This window comes from Carcharhinus amblyrhynchos, chromosome 15 (genome assembly GCF_965287045.1).
Source record: "Carcharhinus amblyrhynchos chromosome 15, sCarAmb.v2.hapA, whole genome shotgun sequence".
Lineage (NCBI taxonomy): Eukaryota > Metazoa > Chordata > Chondrichthyes > Carcharhiniformes > Carcharhinidae > Carcharhinus > Carcharhinus amblyrhynchos.
In genome coordinates this window covers 12,042,371-12,066,082 of record NC_137338.1, presented here as the reverse complement: position 1 = coordinate 12,066,082, position 23,712 = coordinate 12,042,371, and the positions used below count along the sequence as shown (strand labels likewise).

Sequence of the window (23,712 nt, the reverse complement as noted above, 5' to 3'; positions counted from 1 at the left end):
GTGGTGCAAACTCGAAGGGCCGAGTGGCCTTCCCCTGCGTCTATTTTCTATGTTTCTTTCTTTGACCTCTGTGGCCTTTGGCCTTCGAGTGGTCGAGATTGCAAGTTTGGAAGGTGTTGTCCAAGAAGCTTTGTCGAGGAGTTATGTTGTTCCACTATTTTCACTGGGGATTTTCACAGTAACTTCATTGCAGCGTTAATGTAAGCCTGCTTGTGATGCTAATAATTAAACTTTAAAACTTTAACTGTGACTGCTATCATTTGGCCACATTTAAGGCACTACATCAATGCAAATGTTGTGCTGCATCAGTTATTAAATATTGGAGATGGGGAAAGAAGTATTTTTCAGTTGCTGAAAAGTGACTGAAAGGTGTAAGGTATCATGATGCAACACCTTAAAATACAGCCAATCAGAATAGAGAACACAAGGAATGTAGCGGCGGGAAGAGTGAAGTATGTCCATAAAATAATGTTGGAGTTACCTGACATTTGGAAAGGCTTTTTTAGCTTCATTAATGCTACGTCATAATCCTTGTTTCTTTTGTTAAACTTTTCATGTCTGAGAAATTTCTCTACACGGTGAGCCAATGGAAAGTTTGTTTCAGTTTGCCACAGAATGCCACCATATACACGCCATTGGGAAGGAAAAGGATGCCTGTGAAAAGAGGGATAAAAGATTTTGATGAATAACCACCACTTCGTTCCTGGAATGCTGCCGGGATAGTTTCCTGGAACAGTGTGTGTTGGAGCCAACGAGGGAGCGAGCTATCTTGGATCTGGTGCTGTGTAATGAGGCAGGTAGAATTAGGGACCTTGTGGTGAAGAATCCTCTTGGGAAGAGTGATCATTGTATGGTGGAGTTTCTGATGCAGATGGAGGAGGAGAAAGTGGGCTCCCGGACATGTGTCCTTTGTTTGAACAGAGGGGAGTACGGTAGGATGAGAGAGGAATTGGCGAATGTTGATTGGGGGAGCGCGTTGGAAGGTAGGTCTGCTGAGGAACAGTGGAGGATCTTTAAGGACATCTTTCTTGGTGCTCAGCAGAAATTTATTCCGATAGTTAAAAAGGATCGTAGGAGGAGAGGTAATCAGCCGTGGATAACGAAGGAGGTGAAGGAAAGTGTTAAATTAAAAGCGGATGCATTTAGAGTAGCTAAGAGTAGTGGGCGAGAAGAGGATTGGGAGAGGTTTAAATGTCAACAAAGAATGACAAAGAAATTGATAAAGAAGGGTAGGATAAACTATGAAGCTGGGCTAGCGCTTAATATAAAAAAGGATAGCAAGAGTTTTTATAAATACATAGAAAGGAAGAGGCTGGCTAGGGTGAACATTGGACCCTTAGAGGATGAGAGGGGGGACTTAGTGGTAGGGGAGGGGAAATGGCTGAGGCCCTGAATAACTTTTTTGTTTCGGTCTTCACGGAGGAGGACGTGAGTAATTTGCCGGGTGTTAGCGATGGATAGATGGTAGGAGTGGAGGGCCTGAATGACATTATTGTTACTAGAGAGGCGGTGCTCGACAGACTGGAGGGGCTGATTGTGGATAAGTCCCCAGGACCAGATGGAATGCATCCAAGGGTTCTGAAGGAAATGGTGGAGATGATAGTGGATGCCTTGGTGATTATTTTCCAAACGTCGCTGGATTCCAGGGAAGTGCCGGAAGATTGGAAAACGGCTAATGTTACGCCATTGTTTAAGAAGGGTGGCAGGCAAAAGGCAGGGAATTATAGGCTGGTTAGTTTAACGTCTGTTGTAGATAAAATGTTAGAATCCGTGATCAAGGAGAAAATAGCAAGGCATCTTGAGGAGAATTGTTTGGTAGAGCAGACGCAGCACGGTTTCGTTAAAGGGAAGTCGTGTCTGACGAATTTATTGGAGTTCTATGAGGATGTGTCTAAGGCGGTGGATAGAGGAGAGCCGGTGGATGTGGTCTTTCTTGATTTTCAGAAGGCATTTGACAAGGTGCCTCACAAGAGGTTATTGCAGAAGGTCAGGGGGCATGGAGTTGGGGGTAGGGTGTTAGCGTGGATAGAGGATTGGCTGTCAAATAAGAGGCAGAGAGTGGGGGTCAATGGGTGCTATTCGGATTGGCGGTTGGTGGAGTGCCCCAGGGGTTGGTGCTGGGCCCTCAGCTATTCACCATTTATATAGATGATCTGGAGGAGGGAACCGAGTGTATGGTGTCGAAATTTTCTGATGACACCAAGATTGGTGGAACGGCAAATTGTGCGGAGGGTGTGGAGAGTCTGCAGAAGGATCTAGATAGGCTGGGCAAATGGGCCAGGAACTGGCAAATGGAATTTAATGTTGGCAAATGTGACATGGTCCACTTTGGTAGGAATAATGCTAGGAAGGACTATTACTTACGTGGCAAAAAACTGCAGCATGCAATGGTGCAGAGGGACCTCGGGGTCCTTGTGCATGAGTCGCAAAAACCCAGCCTGCAGGTGCAGCAGGTGGTCAGGAAGGCGAATGGGATGCTGGCCTTCATAGCGAGGGGGATTGAATATAAAAGTAGGGAAGTCTTGCTGCAGCTGTATAGGGCATTGGTGAGGCCGCAGCTGGAGTACTGTGTGCAGTTTTGGGCGCCGCACCTGCGCAAGGATATTTTGGCCTTGGAGGGAGTGCAGAGGAGGTTTACTAGGCTGATTCCGGAGTTGAGGGGGTTGAACTATGAGGAGAGGCTGAATAAACTAGGCTTGTACTCATTAGAGTTTAGAAGAATGAGGGGAGATCTCATTGAGACGTATAAGATGTTGAATGGGATGGATAGGATAGAGGTGGAGAGGGTCTTCCCGCTCAGAAAGGACAGTAGGACTAGAGGGCACAGCCTCAGGATAAAGGGGGGGTGGTTTAGAACGGAGTTGAGGAGGAACTTCTTCACTCAAAGGGTGGTGAATCTCTGGAATTCTCTGCCCGTTGAAGTGGTGGAGGCTGCCTCGCTAAATATTTTTAAGACGCGGGTTGATGGGTTTTTGATAAGAGAGGGGATTAAGGGTTATGGGGAGAGGGCGGGAATGTGGAACTGAGCCACGACAGATCAGCCATGATCTTACTGAATGGCGGGGCAGGCTCGAAGGGCTAGATGGCCTACTCCTGCTCCTATTTCTTATGTTCTTATGTTTGTAGAATCATAGAATCCTACAGTGCAGAAGGAGGCCATTCAGTCATCAAGTCTGCACCGACCACAATCCCACCCAGGCCCTATCCCCATAACCCCATGCATTTACCCTGGCTTGAGGAGGTAACAAGGAAGTTAGATGAAGGAGAACCAGTGGACATGATTTATTAACGTTTCCAAAAGGCCTTTGACAAAGCACCACATAGGAGACTGCTAAATAAATTAAGTGCCCATGGCGTTAAGGGAAAGATCCTGGCATGGATAGAGGATTGGCTGACTGGCAGAAGGTAGCGAGTAGGGATAAAGGAGTCTTTCTCAGGATGGCAGCTGGTGATGAGTGGTGTGCCTCAGGGGTCAGTACTGGGACCACAACGTTTCACAATATACATTAACGATTTGGAGGAAGGAATTGAAGGCATTATTGCTAAGTTTGCAGATGATACAAAGATTGTAGAGGGACAGGTAGTATTGAGGAAGCGGGGTTGGGGGCGGGGAGATGCTGCAGAAGGACTTGGACAGGTTAGGAGAGCGGGCAAAGAAGTGGCAGATGGAATACAATGTGGAAAAATGTGAGGTTATGCACTTGTGTCTGTTTGTTTTGTCTGTACAGTGCACAAGGAACAATACTTTTCACTGTATACTAATATATGTGTCAATAATAAATCAAATCAAATCAAACTTTGGAAGGAGGAGTGGAGACATAGACTATTTTCTAAATGCGAAAATGCTTAGGAAATCAGAAATACAAAGGGACTTGAGAGTCATTGTTCAAGATTCTCTTAAGGTTAACGTGCAGATTCAGTCGGCAGTTAGGAAGGCAAACGCAATGTTAGTATTCATGTCGAGAGGGCGAGAATACAAGAGCAGGGATGTATTTTTGAGGCTCCACAAGGCTCTGGTCAGACCCCATTTGGAGTATTGTGAGCAGTTTTGGGCCCCATATCTAAGGAAGGATGTGCTAGCCTTGGAAAGGATCCACAGGAGGTTCACAAAATGATCCCTGTTATGAAGAGCCTGTTGTATGAGGAACGGGTTGAGGATTCTGGGTCTTTGGAGTTTAGAAGGATGAGAAGGGATCTTATTGAAACTTACAAGATTCTGTAAGGCCTGGATAATGTGGGCATGGAGAGGCTGTTTGCACTAGTAGGAAAAACTAGAACCAGAGGGCACAACCTCAGGCAAAAGGAATGATGAGAAGGAATTTCTTCAGCCAGAGAGTGGTGAATCTGTCTGTGGAGCTCTTTGCTGCAAAAGGCCATGGAGGCCAGGTCATTGAGACAGAGATAGATAGGTTCTTCATTAATAAGGAGATCAGGGGTTATGGGGAAAAGGCAGGAGAATGGGGATGAGAAATAAATCAGCCATGATTGAATGGTGGAGCAGACTCGATCAGCCAAGTGGCCTAATTCTGCTCCAAAGTCTTATGGCCTTATGGTCTAGCCCCCGGCACTAAGGGCATGGCCAATCCACCTAACTTGCACATCTTTGGACTGTGGGAAGAAACCAGAGTACCCAGAGGAAACCCATACAGACATGGCGAAAATGTGCAAACTCCACACAGACAGTGACCCAAACCAGGAATCAAACCCGGGAGATTGGCACTGTGAGTCAGCAGTGCTAACCACTGTGTCACCATGCCACCAAAAATCTTGAGACGGTGACACAGTCTTAATCTTGGAAAATCCATCAAACATATTGAACAGCAACAACTGGTATTTATACTCTCTAGGATTCACATCATTGGAGCAAACTACTGATCCACATTGGTTGGCGTCAGTGTTTAAGCTCCGCATGAGCCTCCTCCTATCCTCTTCCATCAAACTCAACTTAACACGTGTAAATGTAGTGAAACATCCCAAAGTGATTCATGGGCAATTACTGGTTGGTGGTGTAATGGCATTGTCACTGGACGGATGAATTGGTGTGACAACAAAAATCTCACCTTCGACGTCAACAAAATGATGGAGAGCATCATCAAGCGGAGAGGAGGACATGCCTCTGTCTACATCAGTGAGGATGAAGTAGAAATGGTTGAGAGCTTCAAGTTTTTAGGTGTCCAGATCACCAACAACCTATTTTGGTTCCCCCATGCTGACATTATAGTTAAGAAAGTCCACCAACACTACTTTCTCAGAAGATTGAGGAAATTTGGTATAATAACTACAACTTTCACGACATTATACAGATGCACCATTCTTTCTGGTTGTATCACAGCTTGGTATAGCTCCTGCTCTGTCCAAGACCACGAGAAAGAACAAAGAGTTGTGAATGAAGCCCAGTCCATCACTCACACCAGCCTCCCACCCATTGACACTGTCAACACTTCCCGCTGCCTCATAGCCAGCGTAATTAAGGATCCCACCCGCACCGAACATTCTCCCTTTCACCTTCTTCCGTCGGGAAAAAGATACAAAAGTCTGAGGTCATGTACCAACCGACTCAAGGACAGCTTCTTCCCTGCTGCCATCAGACTTTTGAATGGACCTACCTCGCATTAAGTTGACCTTTCTCTACACCCTCGCTATGACCATAACACTACATTCTGCACTCTCCCCTTTCCTTCTGTATGAACAGTATGCTCTGTCTGTATACAGCACAAGAAACTGTACTTTTCATTGTACACTAGTACATGTGACAATAATAAATTAACCCAAATCAAATCAAATCAAACTAGTAATCCAGAGACCTAGGGTGATGCTCTTGGGTTCAAATCTCACCACATCAGGTGGTGAATTTTGAATTTTTAATGAATTTTTCATTGAAAATTCATAAAACCATTGTTTTTTGTCACTTAAAAATATCTGCTCCTTTATCCTTATCTGGTCTGGCTTACCTGTGACTCTTAACTGTCCCCTGAAATGACCTAGCAAATCACAACAGTTCAAGGAGTAGTTAGGGATGGGCAATAAATGATTCCCAGTCAGAACTGACACATTGACATCCACATCCCATAAACAAAAGAAAAAGAATCAGACAAAATTCGACACTGAGACAAAGCGGTTAGAACAAGTGGCCAAAGGCTTGGTTGTAGAAGAAAGTTAAGCACCGTTTGACAGGAGTGGAGATTCACAGGCAGAGAAGTTTAGGTAGGTTCCTGGAGGAACACCAGCCAAGGAAAGCCATGGATGTACTGGAGGCCAGAGGCCAGATGCATACGACTACAGAAGTCCTGGTTGCTCCTATTCTCAGTAACTGGCCTGTTGATGTCAAACCTTTCATTGCAACAGGGAGGTGATGGCCTAGTGGTATTATTGACTATGAATCAGCTAATGTTCTGGGATCCAGGTTCAAATCCCACCAGGGCAGATGGTGAAATTTGAATTTAATAAAAGATGTTTGGAATTAAAAATCTACTGACGACCATGAAGCCATTGTTGATTCTAAGAAAAACCTACCTGGTTCACTAATGTCCTTTAGGGAAGGAAACCTGCTGTCCTTACCTGGTCTGGCTGACATCTGACTCCAGAGCCACAGCAATGTGGTTGACTCTCAACTGCCCTTCATAGCATAATAGAACCCCTACAGTGCAGAAGGAGGCCTTTGGCCCATCAAGTCTGCACCAACCACAATCCCAGCAAGGCCCTATCCCCATGCGTTTACCCTAGCTAGCCCCCCCTGACACTCAGGGGCAATTTAGCATGGCCAATCCCACCTAACCTGTACATCATTGGACAGTGGGAGGAAACCGGAACACCCAGAAGAACCCCATGCAGACAATGACCCAAGCTGGGATTCGAACCTTGGACCCTAGCGCTGTGAGTCAGTAGTGCTAACCACTTGACTAAGTAACAAATAGCATTCAGAATAGTCGTATGAGATTGTCAGAAATGTTCATGAGATTCTGGAAAAGGTTACATATTTGCTTTTGGAAATCTGACACTCATTACAGCACAAGGAGTTAATGTTAAATATGTAAATATGTGGTCTGTATCTTCAGCAATATAAGATCACATGATAACGGAGCATCAAGAGAAATTGACCTGTGTAGACTGTCACATACAGACCGCCTTGTAAATAGTTAGAGTTAAGATGGAGTTCACTAAGAGTATCACCTCCAACCTTATTTCCAAGTCCACGGCCAGAACTACCACCATAGCAGACCAAGAGCTGTTGGTGGCAAAGATTAAACATAGCAAAAGCAGCATCAAGTCAAGAGCCCCAGTGACTGGAAGAAGCAGCGAGGGAATTAGCTGCAGGATTAGGACAGTGTGAGAAAATCTTCAACTGTACTCCACAAGAAGCCACAAGTCAGAGAGTACCGGGGGGGAGAGGTAGCATAAAAAATTCATCTTAAATTTATCGACATCATCGGAGACATAGGGTAGAACTCTCCGTCCACACTGCTCTAAAAGCCAGAAATCCCCATCTGACCGTTAATGGCATTTCACATTCTCCGCAACCCGCCCGCTAAAATTCCAGTGGTGGGCGAGGTGGGAGAATTCTGACCATAAGATCACAAAATAGAGCACGGACAGAAATAAATCTATGCAAACCTCATATAGAGACTATCTTGTAAATAGTATAATGATTAATATAAGTCAGAATTCACTAAGATATTGCCTCCAGCCTTATCAATGAGTCCAGGATCATGCCTACCACATACCATACCAAAGCAAGAATAGCGACTTCATGCTTGGAAGGGTTATTTGGTTACAGATGGCCTATCTAGAGAGCTGGACATGCAATTAATTATTTGATGGCACCAGTCAGTGGCATTGTTCAAAAGAGATTTCTTTTTATTTTTCAAAGATCTACAGGTAACAGTAATATATCAAGAAAAGTCAATGCATTTTACGCAGCTGATTTAGGATAGATAAAATGTGAAAATTAAAACGGAACAAATGAACTTGCCTTTCTCCACAATGTGCTGCTGTAATCACCCAATAGGGTGTGATAATGCTGCCCCCACAGACGTGACGTTTATTAAAGTGGAGGCTGACCTGCCACGGGAACTCCCCTTTACTTGCTGCTATTCCACCAACTATCCTGGAGGAAGTACCATTCCTGTACTTGCGGACTCCACAATCTACATCAGGAGACACAGAGGAGAGAGAAGGCAGAATGTCACTCACAACTGAAGAATAAAGGCCTTTGAAAAGTATCATTGCTGGGCGATGTGGAGCAAGCTGAACTTGAGTCCACAGGAACTTTTAGAAGCGAATCAAGGGAATGGCTTGAAAAGAGGGTAGTCAAAAGACGTATAAGTGTTGGGGGGGGTGGTGGTGGGGTGATTGGAGGTGAGTAGAGCAGTTGTTTGCTCAGGGGCACTGAGGTTAAGTGCCAGCCGAACCCACATGTAGTTAAGGTCCAGTTATTGAGCCAAATCATCTGCAGCAATTTATGATTCAGGAATGTCACCTTTAGCTTAATTTATCAGTGTTAATTTGTCAGTCAGTTATCTTGGATGTAAAGTCACATCTAAAGCTGTTTTTTCCATCTCCTGCTGAAGACTGAAACTGCAATCTTAGTTTAGCATAGATTGCAGATTTCCAACATTTACAGTTTTCCTTTTGGTTTAATTAAACCTGTGGCTGACAAGTCAAGTCTTCATTTAATGCTCTGCAAACATGAATCATAGATTAGAATCGCTACAGTGCTGCCTAGAGTCTGCCTAGTGCTTCACATCATTAGTGTACGCTTAAACTGGACCAGCTGACGGGCAACATGACAGCTCAGTGACTATCACTGTTTGCTGTGCAGATACATGGATTTGGGCCAGTGTCTGTGGGAGTTTGCACGTTCTCCCCATGCTTGCGTGGGTTTTCACCGGGTGCTCCGGTTTCCTCCCACACACCCCAAAAACATGCTCTTAGGCTGATTGGTGTTAACAAATTGTCCCTAAATTAGGTGTCCCTCAATCTGGTTATAATTCCTTTATCGTGGAGCCCAATAGCCCTTTCTACCTATGACAAAGGTCATAGGTAGAAAGGGCACTCTCAATGTTAAAATGGCGGCGCGGGCTTGTTGGGCCGAAGGGCCTGTTTCCTGTGCTGTGTTGTTCTTTGTTGAGTCCATTCGGCCCATCAAGCCAGCACCGACAATCCCACCCAGACCCTATCCCCATAACCCCATATGTTTACCCTGCTAATCCCCCGACAGTAAAAAACAATTTAGCATGGCCAATCAACCTAACCCACACATCTTTGACTGTGGGAGGAAACCAGAGCACCCAGAGGAAACCCATGCAGACACAGGAAGAACGTGCAGACTCCACACAGACAGTGATCCAAGCTGGCAATCAAACCCGGGTCCCTGGCATTGTGAGGCAGCAGAGCTAACCATGCCGCTCCAAATGCAATGGTGAGGTTGGAAGGACAGCTCTCCAATCATTTCTACTGACTATTAAAAGCAGTGAAGTATTGCTGCTACTGAACAAGGCATTAGTGAGACCCTACCTAGAGTAGTGTGTAAGTTTTATCCCCTTACTTGAGGTGGCTCAGAGGAGATTCAATGGATTGTGTTGGAGGGGTGGGGAGGTGGGGTGGTTTGTCCCAGATGCACACATGGTATATCCTGAAGAATGAAGCCCCTCCCCTATCTTCTCACTTTTTTGCCACAGATGATAAAAAGCCGACTCCCCACTCTTGCCCCCCCTACCAACACCAACTCTATTATGTGGAACTCCATTGGATTAACAAGCTCACTTGTCTATTAATAATTTTTTTCAAAAATGGTGGGTGGACTGCCAATTTTGGCATTCGCCCATGTAAGGTATTATGGGAAGCTAATATGTTGACGTTGGGTTCTTGACACGATGTCACCGTGCCAGGTTTGAATCCCTTTAAGGGGACGGTCCGTGAGGACCACATGATTTTGGAGTATGGGAAACTGAGGCAATTGGTTGGAAGGTTGAGAATCTTGGGTCGGGGAGGAACTGCAGTTGGAGGCAGGGAGCAGCGGACAGTAGACTTGTATTACAGTCCTATTAGACCATCACTTGTACATATATAAATATTTGTTGATAATAAATACTTCATTATTTGAAGCCACAATGAGTAGCCTTTGACGTTATTACATTGGCGATGAGGAAAATTTTTCATTAGTTACTGGGAGATCGCAGTGCGCATCTCGAGGTAGAGGAGAGTGAGTGTGGAAACCACAAAGAAGCAAGCTACATGTGGCACCTAAAAAAGCCTTTAATTGAAAAGATTGAGCTGTTCGACCCAGAAGTGGAAAACTGGGAATAATTAGTTGAAAGCCTGCATCATTTCTTTGTATCAAATGAGATTGCAGCAGGGGAGTAATGAAAGGTTACTCACAGTTGGTGGCCCACAAACTTACAGCTTAATGAGGAGCCTAACAGCGTCTGATCATAGAATAGAATCCCTACAGTGCAGAAGGAGGCCATTTGGCCCATCAAGCCTGCACAAACAACAATCCCACCCAGTCCTATCCCTGTAATCCCATATATTTACCTGCTAGTCCCCCTGATATTAAGGGGAAATATATCATGGCCAATCAACCTAATCTGCATGTCTTTGGACTGTGGGATGCAACCCACACATGTTTCGAACACAGCCTTTTGACAGATACGAAAAAAAGTTAATTTATTAGTCACAAGTAAGGCTTACATTAACACTGCAATGAAGTTACTATGAAATTCCCCTAGTCGCCACAATCTGGCACCTGGTCAATGCACATAATCAGCACGTCTTTCAGGATGTGGGAGGAAACTGGAGCACCCGGAGGAAATTCGTGCAATTAAACGAACTGGATAAGAAGCCTGACAGGGGACACTGAGTTGTATACTTTAAAACAGATCCAACATAATGAAGTGCCATCTACATTGATGGTAAAAGGCAGATCTCTTTCAATGGAAGTCAACACAGGAGCCATGGCCACAGTTATAAGGGAGCAAGCATTTCATTACCTTCAAGAGAGTCATCAACAATAAAAGTTGAGTGAGACACTTATTATCTACTTACATAGGAGAGACAATGAAGACGGTGGGGTCAGCAATAGTTCCTGTATCCTACAGAAACCAAATAGCTTGACTAACTGTTCTAGTAATTGAGGGTCACAGACCTTGACTGATGTGTTGGGATTGGCTGAAGCAGCTAAAATTAGATTGGTTGGATATATTAAACTGCATGACACAGGTTTTCAGGAGTAACTGCGCAGATACTCCGAGGTTTCTCAAAAGGAGCTGGGGCAAATAAAAGGAACTAAAGCCGCAATCTATTTGAATCTCAGAAACCAGAGCACACAGAGGAAACCCACACAGACACGGGGAGAACATGCAAACTCCACACAGACAGTGCCCAAAGGCCAGAGTACCGGAGCACCTGGTGGAAACCCACGCAGACATGGGGAGAACATGCACACTCTGCACAGACAGTGACCAGAGGCCAGAATTGAACCCATGTCCCTGGTGCTGGGAGGCAGCAGTGCTAACCACTGTGCCACCATGCCACCAATTAGAGTCCTCCTCCTCCATCAGCTACTATGTCCTAAGAGGTACCACGTATGGTGAAGTAGTTTATCATTGCCTTCTGCAGCCAGTAAGAGTATCTGCCCTATTTCCCTTTATCTGTCTTCCTCTCACGCAGTAATATATCTCCTATTCAGATCAATAATTTACCTTCGATTCCATGAACTTTAACCATGATTCCACCATAAGAGCTGTTTGAGGGACTTTATCAGGTGCTTTTGGGAAATCCATATGAAGAACATCATTAGACATTCCTCTATCCACTACTTTAGTCTTCTCTTCACAAAATACAGTTAAGTTAGTCAGCTTTGAGACGTCCCTTTATTAAACTCACTGATCAATTAAAAATGTTTAAGGTATCAGTCACTCCTTCCTCAATTATACACTGTAGCAATTACTCCAATCACAGATGTTAGGCTAACTGGTGTCGAGTCCATTGAGTCATAGAGTCATAAAGGTTTACAGCATGGAAAGAGGCCCTTTGGCCCAACTTGTCCATGCCACCCTTTTATTTTAAACCCCTAAACTAATCCCAATTGCTCGCATTTGGTCCGTATCCCTCTATATCCATCATACTTATGTAACTATCTAATTGCTTTTTAAAAGGTAAAATTATACCCGCCTCTACTACTACCTCTGGCAGCTTGTTCCAGACACTCACCACCCTCTGTGTGAAAAAATTGCGCCTCTGGGCAATGGAGGTTTCCGTTCAGACATTGTTTGCTTAATTATGCTATGGTTTTTGTTTATTTGTGTTAGGTTGTGAACAACGCAAAAGCTTAGCCACCACCGAAAGGTCATAATGTACCATTTGGTGCGAATAAGAACATAAGAAGTAGGAGCAGGAGTTGGCCATCTAGCCCCTTGAGCCTGCCCCGCCATTCAATAAGATCATGGCTGATCTGAAGTGGATCAGTTCCACTTTCCCGCTTTCTCCCCATAACCCTTAATTCCCTTGTCTGTCAGAAATCTATCTACCCGTGACTTAAATATATTCAGCGAGGTAGCCTCCACCACTTCAATGGGCAGAGAATTCCAGAGATTCACTACCCTTTGAGTGAAGAAGTTCCTCCTCAACTCCGTTCTAAACTGCCCTTCCCTTAGTTTGAGGCTGTGCCCTCTAGTTCTGTTTTCCTTTCTAAGCGGAAAGAATCTCTCTGTCTCTACCCTATCCATCCCTTTCATCATCTTATACGTCTCTATAAGATCCCCCCTCAGCCTTCTAAACTCTAACGAGTACAGACCCAGTCTATTCAATCTCTCTTCATAAGCTAAAGCCCTCATCTCCGGTATCAGCCCAGTGAACCTTCTCTGTATTCCCTCCAAGGCCAATATATCCTTGCGCAAATGCGGCGACCAAAACTGCACACAGTACTCCAGCTGCGGCCTCACCAATGCCCTGCACAATTGCAGCAAGACCTCCCTGCTTTTATATTCTATCCCCCTCGCTATAAAGACCAACATTCCATTGGCCTTCTTGATCACTGGTTCCTTGGTTTCCGCTTGTCAAATGTCCTTGGAAGTTTTGGTACATTAAAGACACTTGCATCAAATCAAGATATTGTTGCATGCTCAGTGCAAGAACACTGAGGATTGTGGGTTCCGGGCGACTGGAAGCAAGTTAAAGGGAAGTCAGTTAACCCTTTCAAAACCAACATACCTGTTTGCTTGGGATTGTGTGGGAAGAGAAAGGGGTGGGGTGGGGAGAGAAAGACACATTGGTAGATTGAGATAGCAAAGTTAAAGAAGCTGACAACTTATAAGGTGAAGCTCGTAGTAACAAAGCCATACCTACCTACACAGCGTAATGTAACCAGCAATCCAGAGGAGCAGTTTATGCTGGAAATGAAAAGCATATTTCTGAGCAAGGTGTTCAAAAGGTTGGCTTAAGTTTATTTATTAGTGTCACAAGTAGGTTTATATTAACACTGCAATGAAGTTACTGTGAAAATCTCCTAGTCGCCACACTCTGGTGCCTGTTGAGGTACACTGAGGGAGAATTTAACACAGTCAATGCACCTAACCCGCACGTCTTTCAGACTGTGGGAGGAAACCAGAGCACCCGGAGGAAACCCACGCAGACACGGGGAGAAACTCCACACAGGCAGTGACCCAAGCCAGGATTCAAACCCGGGCCCCTGGTGCCGTGAAGCAGCAGTGCTAACCACTGTGCCACCAGAAGCAGGAGGAGGCCATTCTGCCCTTCGAGCCTGCTCCGCCATTCATTTTGATCATGGCTGATCATCAAATTCAATATCCCGATCCTGCTTTTCCCCTCCATGCCCCTTGATCCCTTTAGCCCCAAGAGCTATATCTAATTTCTCCTTAAAATCACACAATGATTTATTGAGTGCACATCAAATAATAGCAGGTAGTTGAAATGCAAGCTGTTGTATTAGGTGATGTCTGACCTGAGGCTTAGTTTTTGGTACATGTTCTGACTTTTTACGCTCTCATTCAGAACCAGGAACACTGAGGATTCAATACTACTTGCCAAGATTGATCCGTAGTCAAAATAGATGTTCCTGTGAAATAGATTTATGGACAAAAGAAACAAATTATTATGGAGGATTGTCCTGGGAGGTGATGGCCTAATAATATGATTGCTAGACTATTAAACCAGAAACTCAGCTAACGCTCTGGGGACCTGGGTTCGAATCCCACCACAGCAGATGGTGGAATTTGAATTCAATAAAAAAATCTCTGGAATTAAAACTCTACTGATGACCATGAAAGCATTTCCGATTGTTGGGAGAATCCATTCGGTTCACAAATGTCCCTTTAGGGAAGGAAATCTGCTGTTCTTAGCTGCTCGGGCCTACATGTGACTCCAGAGCTACAGCAATGTGGTTGTCTCGGGCTGCTAGGGATGGGCAATAAATGCTGGCCAGCCAGCGATGTCCCATGTGTGGTTTCTGTATGATGTGGGAACTGGTGGACCCCAGGGATGAAGGCGCTTTATCTGAATGCGCGAAGCATTAGGAATAAAGTGGATGAGTTGGTGGCGCAGATCGACACAAATGGATATGATCTGGTGGCGATTACAGAGACGTGGCTGCAAGGTGACAGGTACTGGGAGCTGAATGTTCAGGGGTATCAAGTGTTTAGGAAGGATAGGCGGAAGGGAAAAGGGGGGGGCGTAGCTCTGCTGATTAAGGATAGCATCAGGGTGGTAGCAAGGGATGATATTGGAGCCAAGGAGCAGAACGTGGAATCGTTGTGGGTAGAGATTAGGAACAGCAAAGGGAGGAAGACGCTGGTGGGTGTCGTCTATAGGCCCCCGAATAATGATCTGGAGGTGGGGCGGGCTGTTAACGCGCAAATAAGTGCGGCGTGCAGGAATGGGACGGCCGTAGTTATGGGGGATTTCAATCTGCATATTGATTGGTCGACCCATGTTGGACGCGGTGGGCTCGAGGAGGAGTTCTTGGAATGCTGCTGGGATAGTTTCCTTGAACAGTGTGTGTTGGAGCCAACGAGGGAGCGAGCTGTCTTGGATCTGGTGCTATGTAATGAGGCGGGTAGAATCAGGGACCTTGCGGTGAAGGATCCTCTTGGGGAGAGTGATCATTGTATGGTGGAGTTTCTGGTGCAGATGGAGGAGGAGAAAGTGGGTTCCCGGACACGCGTCCTTTGTTTGAACAGAGGGGAGTACGGTAGGATGAGAGAGCAATTGGCGAATGTGGACTGGGGGAGCGCGTTGGAGGGAGGGTCTGCTGAGGAGCAGTGGAGGATCTTTAAGGAGATCTTTCTTGGTGCTCAGCAGAAATGTATTCCGATGGTCAAAAAGGACCGTAGGAGGAGAGGTAATAAGCCGTGGATAACGAAGGAGGTGAAGGAAAATGTTAAATTAAAAGCGGAGGCGTTTAGAGTAGCTAAGAGTAGTGGGCGAGAAGAGGATTGGGAGAGGTTTAAATGTCAACAAAGATTGACAAAGAAGTTGATAAAGAAGAGTAGGAGAAACTATGAAGCTGGGCTAGCGCTTAATATAAAAAAGGATAGCAAGAGTTTTTATAAATATATAAAAAGGAAGAGGCTGGCTAGGGTGAACGTTGGTCCTTTAGAGGATGAGAAGGGGGACTTAGTGGTAGGGGATGGGGAAATGGCTGAGGTCTTGAATAACTTTTTTGTTTCAGTCTTCACGGAGGAGGACGTGAATAATTTGCCGGATGTTAGAGATGGAAAGGTGGTAGGACTGGAGGGTTTCGATGACATTACTGTTACTAGAGAGGTGGTGCTCGACAGACTGGAGGGGCTGATTGTGGACAAGTCCCCAGGACCGGATGGAATGCATCCGAGGGTCCTGAAAGAAATGGCGGAGGTGATAGTGGATGCCTTGGTGGTTATTTTCCAGACGTCGCTGGATTCCGGGGAAGTGCCGGAAGATTGGAAAACGGCTAATGTTACGCCGTTGTTTAAGAAGGGTGCCAGGCAAAAGGCGGGGAATTATAGGCCTGTTAGTTTAACGTCTGTTGTAGGTAAAATGTTAAAATCCGTCATCAAGGAGGAAATAGCGAGGCATCTTGAGGGGAACTGCTTGATAGAGCAGACGCAGCACGGTTTCGTTAAAGGGAAGTCGTGTCTGACAAATTTACTGGAGTTCTATGAGGATGTGTCTAGGGCGGTGGATAGAGGAGAGCCGGTGGATGTGGTCTTTCTTGATTTTCAGAAGGCGTTTGACAAGGTACCTCACAAGAGGTTATTGCAGAAGGTCAGGGGGCATGGAGTTGGGGGTAGGGTGTTAGCGTGGATAGAGGACTGGTTGTCAAATAAGAGGCAGAGAGTGGGGGTCAATGGGTGCTATTCGGATTGGCGGATGGTGACTAGTGGAGTGCCCCAGGGGTCGGTGCTGGGGCCTCAGCTATTTACCATTTATATAGATGATCTGGAGGAGGGAACCGAGTGTAGGGTGTCAAAATTTGCTGATGACACCAAAATTGGTGGAAAGGCAAATTGTGCGGAGGGTGGGGAGAGTCTACAGAAGGATCTAGATAGGCTGGGCGAATGGGCCAGGAAATGGCAAATGGAATTTAATGTTGGCAAGTGCAAGGTGGTCCACTTTGGTAGGAATAATGGTAGGAAGGATTATTACTTAAGGGGCGAAAAACTGCAGCAGGCGACGGTGCAGAGGGGCCTCGGGGTCCTTGTGCATGAGTCGCAAAAACCCAGCTTGCAGGTGCAGCATGTGGTCAGGAAGGCTAATGGGATGCTGGCCTTCATAGCGAGGGGGATTGAATATAAAAGTAGGGAAGTCTTGCTGCGGCTGTATAGGGCATTGGTGAGGCCACAGCTGGAGTACTGTGTGCAGTTTTGGGCGCCGTACTTACGCAAGGATATTTTGGCCTTGGAGGGAGTGCAGAGGAGGTTTACTAGGCTGATGCCGGAGTTGAGGGGGTTGAGCTATGAGGAGAGGCTGAATAAATTAGGCTTGTACTCGTTAGAGTTTAGAAGAATGAGGGGAGATCTCATTGAGACGTATAAGATGATGACTGGGATGGATAGGATAGAGGTGGAGAGACTCTTCCCGCTCAGAAAGGATAGTAGGACTAGGGGGCACAGCCTCAAGATAAAGGGGGGGCAGTTTAGAACGGAGTTGAGGAGGAACTTCTTCACTCAAAGGGTGGTGAATCTCTGGAATTCTCTGCCCGTTGAAGTGGTGGAGGCTGCCTCGCTAAATATTTTTAAGACGCGGGTTGATGGGTTTTTAATAAGAGAGGGGATTAAGGGTTATGGGGAGAGGGCGGGAAAGTGGAACTGAGCCATGACAGATCAGCCATGATCTTATTGAATGGCGGGGCAGGCTCGAAGGGCTAGATGGCCTACTCCTGCTCCTATTTCTTATGTTCTTATGTCCCATGAATGAATAAGGAGTGAAGGTGCTGTGGAGGCAGCCACAAAACAATCTAAAACGCAAACAGGGATGCCTTTTCAAGCTTACTGGCTCCGTCCAGCTGGAGAAATGAAATTAAATCTCACAACCTAAGTGGAGACAAAGGCTTTGAATTATGCATGGTATAATGCTTGAACGTAACTGTAAATGGGACGGCACCATAGCACAAGTGGTTCGCACTGTTGCTTCACAGCACCAAGGACGCGAGTTCACTGCCCACTTGGGTCACCGTCCATGTGGAGTTTGCACGTTCTCCCCATGCCTGCGTGGGTTTCATCTGAGTGTCCCGGTTTTCTCCCACATTCTGAAAGGCGTGCTGGTTAGATGCATTGACCTGAACAGGAGCTAGGCTATGGTGACTAGGGGAATTTCACAGTAACTTTGTTGCACTAAGCCTTACTTGTGACTAATAAATAAACTTTAAAACAACCATTACCTCAAATCGAAATGGATCATAGAGCCATAGAATCCCTACAGTGCAGAAAGAGGCCATTTGATCCATTGAGCCTGCACAAACGACAATTTCCACCCAGGTCCTATCCCTGTGGCCTCATGTATACACCGTGTCAATCCCCCTGACACTAAAGGGCAATTTACCATGGCCAATCAATCTAACCTGCACATCTTTGGATCTTGATAGGAGGAAACCAAGCACCCGGTTGAAACCCACACAGACACAGAGAGAACGTGTAAACTCCGCACAGTCACCCAAGGCTGGATTGAACCCAGATCCCTGACGTTGAGAGGCAGCAGTGTCAACCACCGTGGCACCATGCCACCCCATGCATTCACAATGCAATCATGGGCAAACATATGTGGCCAAAGAACACAACATCATAAGCATAAGAAACAAATCTCTTTGCGAAAAGCCCACATGCATAGGAATCACAACAGTGTGTACACCTTGCACACAGGTATATTTCACAGGGGTAGCACTGTAGTCATTCAGCACCCGAATACTGGCATCAGTCCAGAGGTAAGCGTCCTGCTAGGTTGGCTGGGGTGGAGCCTCTGATGTGTGGATCATCTCAACACAAGCATCAAATGAACAGAGTGGTTTTATGTGGACAGTTACCTCAATGTGCTATGAGACGGTGTTGTATATATTACTGAGTTGCTAGTTTGGAATCGTTTCAATGATTTCTGAAGACTGCTAGCTTTAAATACATTCACACTTAGCGTATTTACAGATATGGAGAACACATTTCTGACCATGCTTGCTTTCCTGTCACTTTAGTTTGTGATGTGGACATGCCGGCGTTGGACTGGGGTAAACACAGTAAGAAGTCTCACAACACCAGGTTGAAGTCCAACAAGTTTATTTGATTGTAAACACACAAGCTTTGCTCTGAATTCTTCACTCACCTGATGAAGGGGCAAACCCCTGAACTCTCCATTCACCTGACAAAGGGGCAAGCCCCGAAAGCTTTGGGTTTACTATCAAATAAACTTATTGGACTGTTACCTGGTGTTATGAGACTTCTTACTACTTCTGTCTTCCCAGAGGCTTACATCACGCAAGTATGTCACTTCCTTCTCTGACATCACAGCCTATTACAGTTAATCCTGCGTGCAACTCAGTGTAACATACCCCATTTCACTACGCTGCAGGATTAGGATCCTGAGCTGGGAGCTGCGAGGTTTGAGCAGGGGATAAAGGCTGCGGTTGTGGTATCAGTGTCTCTGCATCGAGGGGGGAAGGGGAGTGGTGAGCTCAGGGATTCGTCCCAAACACAGTGATTGAGACAGGACCTTGGAGTTTGAACGGTTGATGCTTCTGACACCTCGGAGGCTGTGGACGGTGTAGGTAAGCTCAGCCGATACGTCAGGGTTTTCAGGAACAGGTTGGGTGAGCCAGGAGAGCTCACCCTGGGTGGTAGGTCCATAGCAGGAAGTGGGACAGATTGCAAGGCCAGCGCAGAAGGAAGAAAGCTTGTGGCAGACAGGCCTCTTGTCTCAATGAGTTATTCTGCAGAGCTGGGAGCTGATGAATTAATGAACAGTGCTCAGTAACAGAGGTGACCAAGTAGTGCTGTTAAGGACCAGGTCAGAAGCACCAAGGTATCTTGTGAAGTTAGACTAGACACCCCCCCCTGCCGAGTTATTTTTGATATACTTTGGCATAGAATCCCTACAGTACAGAAGGAGGCCATATGGCCCACTGAGTCTGTACCGACCACAGTCCCACCCAGGCCCTATCCCGGTAACCCCCCACATGTACCCTGCTGATCCCCCTGACACTAAGGGTCAATTTAGCATGGCCAATCCACCTAACCCGCACATCTTTGGACTGCGGGAGGAAACCGGAGCAGCCGGAGGAAACCCACACAGACACGGGGAGAAAGTGCAAATTCTGTAGTGACCTGATGCCGGAATTGAACCTGGGTCTCTGGCGTTGTGAGGCAGCTGTGCTAACCCACTATGCCACCGTGCCACATTAGTGTGAGGATAAGAGTTTTCACTGCAGGTGCAATTCTATTGACACACCAGGTTTAGGGTGCTGGGGATTAGGTACATAGGAGATGTCGGGGGTAAGTTTTTCACTCAGAGGGTGGTGAGTGAATGGAATCGGCTGCCGTCGGTGGTGGTGGAGGCGAACTCGCTGGGGTCTTTTAAAAGACTTCTGGCTGAGTATATGGGATTTAATGGGATTTGGAGTTACAGATAGTTCTATGGCTTGGTAGGTATGGATATGATCGGCGCAACTTGTGGGCCGAAGGGCCTGTTTGTGCTGTAGCGTTCTATGTTCTATCGGGGGGGGGAGGGGAATGTTCTCATCCTGCCCATGACAGGATTCTTAGTAGGGGGGGAGATAGATCATGCAAATGTCGGTTAACCTCCCGCGTCTGGAAAATCTGGCCTAGGATGCTTTTATCAAAACAAACCCCTCTCCCCCCACCACCACCATCCCGCCCCCAAATCGGGAATATCCTTCCTGCATCTACCCTGTTCTACAACTTTATAGGTTTCCATGAGGTCAAAGAACAAAGAACAAAAACAGCCCGCGAAACAGGCCCTTTGGCCCAACAAGCCCGCGCCGCCATCTTGACACTACCAGTCCCCCCCTCCATCCATGACCCTTATCTATTGTTTTATGGCCATCCACATTGAGGGAAACTAATTTGGGGACAGTTTATTACTGCCAATCAGCCTAATAGGACATCTTTGGGGTGTGGGAGGAAACCAGAGCACCCGGAGAAAACCCACGCAAGCACGGGGAGAATGCGCAAACTCCCACAGACACCGGCCCAAATCCATGTGTCTGCACAGCAAACAGTGATAGTCAGTGAGCTGTCGTCTTGCCCAGCATCTGGTCCAGTTTAAGCACACACTAACGACATGAAGCACTAGGCCAATCTCGAACAATCCCCCCACATTCTTCTAAATTCCAATGAATATAATCCTAACCAACTCAATCTGTCCTCAAACATCAGTCCAGCCAGCCCAGAATCAGTCTGGTAAATCTTCGTTGTATTTTCTCCATAGCAAGAACATCCTTCCTCAGGTAAGGAGATCAAAACTGCACACAATATTCCAGGTGTGGTCTCACCAAGGCCATGTATAATTGCATCAAGACATCCCTGCTCTTGTACTCGAATCCTCTCACAAAGAAAGTCAACACGCCATTTGCCTTCTTCACCACCTGCTGCACCTGCACGCTTTCTTTCAGCGACTAGCGTACGTGGATACCCAGGCCTCACTGCACATTCCCTTCTCTCACTATATCGCCATTCAGATAATAATCTACCTTCCTGTTTTTGCTACCAAAATGGATAAACTCACATTTATCCATGTTGTGCTGCATCTGTCAATCATTTGCCCACTCACTGAACTTGTCCAAATCACACTGAAGCATCTCTGCATCCTCCTCACAGCTCACCCTCCCACCCAGCTTTGTATCATCTGCTGACTTGGAGCTAGTGAATTTAGTTCCATCAGCTAAATCATTAATAAATATATTGTGAATAGTTGAGGCTCCAGCACTGACCTCTATGGCACCCCACTAGCTACTGCCTGCCGATTGGAAAAAGACCTATTTATTCCTACTCTTCATTTCCTGTCTGCCAACCAGTTTTCTATCCATCTCAATACACTACCCCCCAGTCTCATGCACTTTAACTTTACATGTTAATCTCTTATGTGTGACATTGCCTTCTGAAAGTCAAAATAAACCACATCCACTGACTCCTCCTCATTAGTCTACTCATTATATCCTCGACGAATTCCAGAAGATTTGTCAAGCATGATTTCCCTTTCATAAATCTGTACTGACTCTGTCCAATCCTGCCAGTATTTTCCAAGTGATCTACAATAAAATCTTTTATAATGGACTCTAGTACAACCCCCACTACTGATGACAGGTCTATAATTCCTTGTTTTCTCCCCACCTCCCTTTTAAAATATTGGGGTTATGTTAGTTGCCCTCCAGTCTGTCGGAACTAGTCCAGAGTCAAAGAATCTTGGAAGATGACCACCAACGCATCCACTATTTGAGACGCCGTGCCTCACAAATTTGGTTGAGTTTTTTGAGGAGGTGACAAAAATAATTTGACGAGCGAAGGGCACGCATGTAGTCTATATGGATTTTAGTAAAGCGTTTGACAAAGTCCCTCATGGCAGGCTGGTGCAAAAGGTTAAATCTCACGGGATAAAAGGTGAGCTAGCTAGATGGGTGGAGAACTGGCTTGGCCATAGAAGACAGAGGGTGGCAGTGGAGGGGTCTTTTTTCCGTTTGGAGATCTGTGACTAGTGGTGTTCCGTAGGGCTCTATACTGGGCTGTTTGTGATATGTATAAATGATTTGAAAGAAGATGCAGCTGGTGTGATCAGTAAGTTTGCGGAAAACACAAAGATTGCTGGAGTTGCGGATAGTGATGAACATTGTCAGAGAATACAGCAGGATATAGATATGCTGGAAAATTGGGTGGAGATGGAATTTAATCCAGATAAATGTGAAGTGATGCATTTCGGTAGATCTAATGTAGGGGGGAGCTATACAATAAATGGCAGAACTGTCAGGAGTATAGACACACAGAGGGACCTGGGTGTACAAGTCCACAGATCCTTAAAGGTGGCAGCAGTGGGACAGAGTGGTGAAGAAGGCATATGACTTGCTTGCCTTCATTGGCCAGGGCATAGGGTATAAAAGTTGGCATGTGATGTTGCAGCTATGTAGAACGTTGGTTAGGCCACATTTGGAATACTGCATCCAGTTCTGGTCGCCACACTACCAGAAGGACATGGAGGCTTTGGAGAGAGTACAGGAAAGGTTTACCGGGATGTTGCCTGGTATGGAGGGTCTTAGCTATGAGGAGAGATTGGGTAAACTGGGGTTGTTCTCCCTGGAAAGATGGAGGATGAGGGGCAACCTAACAGAGGTGTATAAAATTATGAAGGGCAGAGATAGAGTGAACAGTGGGAAGCTTTTTACCAGGTCGGAGGTGACGAACATAAGGGGTCACAAGTTCAAGGTGAGGGGGGCAAGGCTCAACACAGATGTCAGTGGGATGTATTTTACACAGAGGGTGGTGGGGGCCTGGAATGCACTGCCAAGCAAGGTGGTTGAGGCGGACACGCTGGGATCGTTTAACACTTATCTAGATAGCCACATGAATAGAGGGATACAAACGAATGATCTAATTGGGCGCATGAGTGGTGCAGGCTTGGGACGGGGGGGCGAAGGGCCTGTTCCTGTGCTGTATTGTTCTTTGTTCTTTATTTCTAGGGTCACTTCCTTACTACTCTGGAATGCAGATCAACATATCAGGATTAATCGGCCTTTGATCCCATCAATTTTCCCACACCATTTCCCTACTAATACTGATTTCCTTCAGTTCCTCCCTCTCACTAAACACTGTGTTCCCCAACATTTCTGATATATTATTCATGTCTTCCTTTGTGAAGACAGCACCAAAATATGTATTTAGTTGGTTAGCCATTTCCTTGTTCCCTATTATAAATTTCCGTTTCAATTTGTAAGGGACCTACATTTGTCTTCACTGATGTTTTTTTTCTTCACATACCTATAGAAACCTTTACAATCAGTTTTTATGTTCTCCTGGAGCTTACTCTCATATTCTATTTCCTCCTTCTTAATCTGCCCTTTTGTCCTCCTTTGCTGAATTCTGAACTGGTCTCAATCCTCAGGTCTGTTATTGTTCTGATCAATTTGTCTGCCTCTTCCTTGAACCTAATATTATCTCTAATTTCCCGAGTAAGCCATGGTTTGGCCACCTTTCCTGTTTTAATTTTGCATCGGATAGGAATGAACAT

General features: G+C 45.9%; 1 protein-coding gene across 1 annotated transcript in view; it reads right to left on the bottom strand.

Moving 5' to 3' along the window:
• Positions 1-23,712, bottom strand: part of LOC145353511 (transmembrane protease serine 2-like) — a 45,574-nt gene that overhangs the window by 11,378 nt on the left and 10,484 nt on the right. Inside the window, exons 5-8 of the mRNA XM_080204320.1 lie at positions 13,961-14,074; positions 13,345-13,388; positions 7,970-8,144; positions 482-654 (exon numbers count right to left, since the gene is read on the bottom strand). Coding sequence (XP_080060446.1) covers positions 482-654; positions 7,970-8,144; positions 13,345-13,388; positions 13,961-14,074 — 506 coding nt within the window. The remainder of the gene's footprint in view (positions 1-481; positions 655-7,969; positions 8,145-13,344; positions 13,389-13,960; positions 14,075-23,712) is intronic.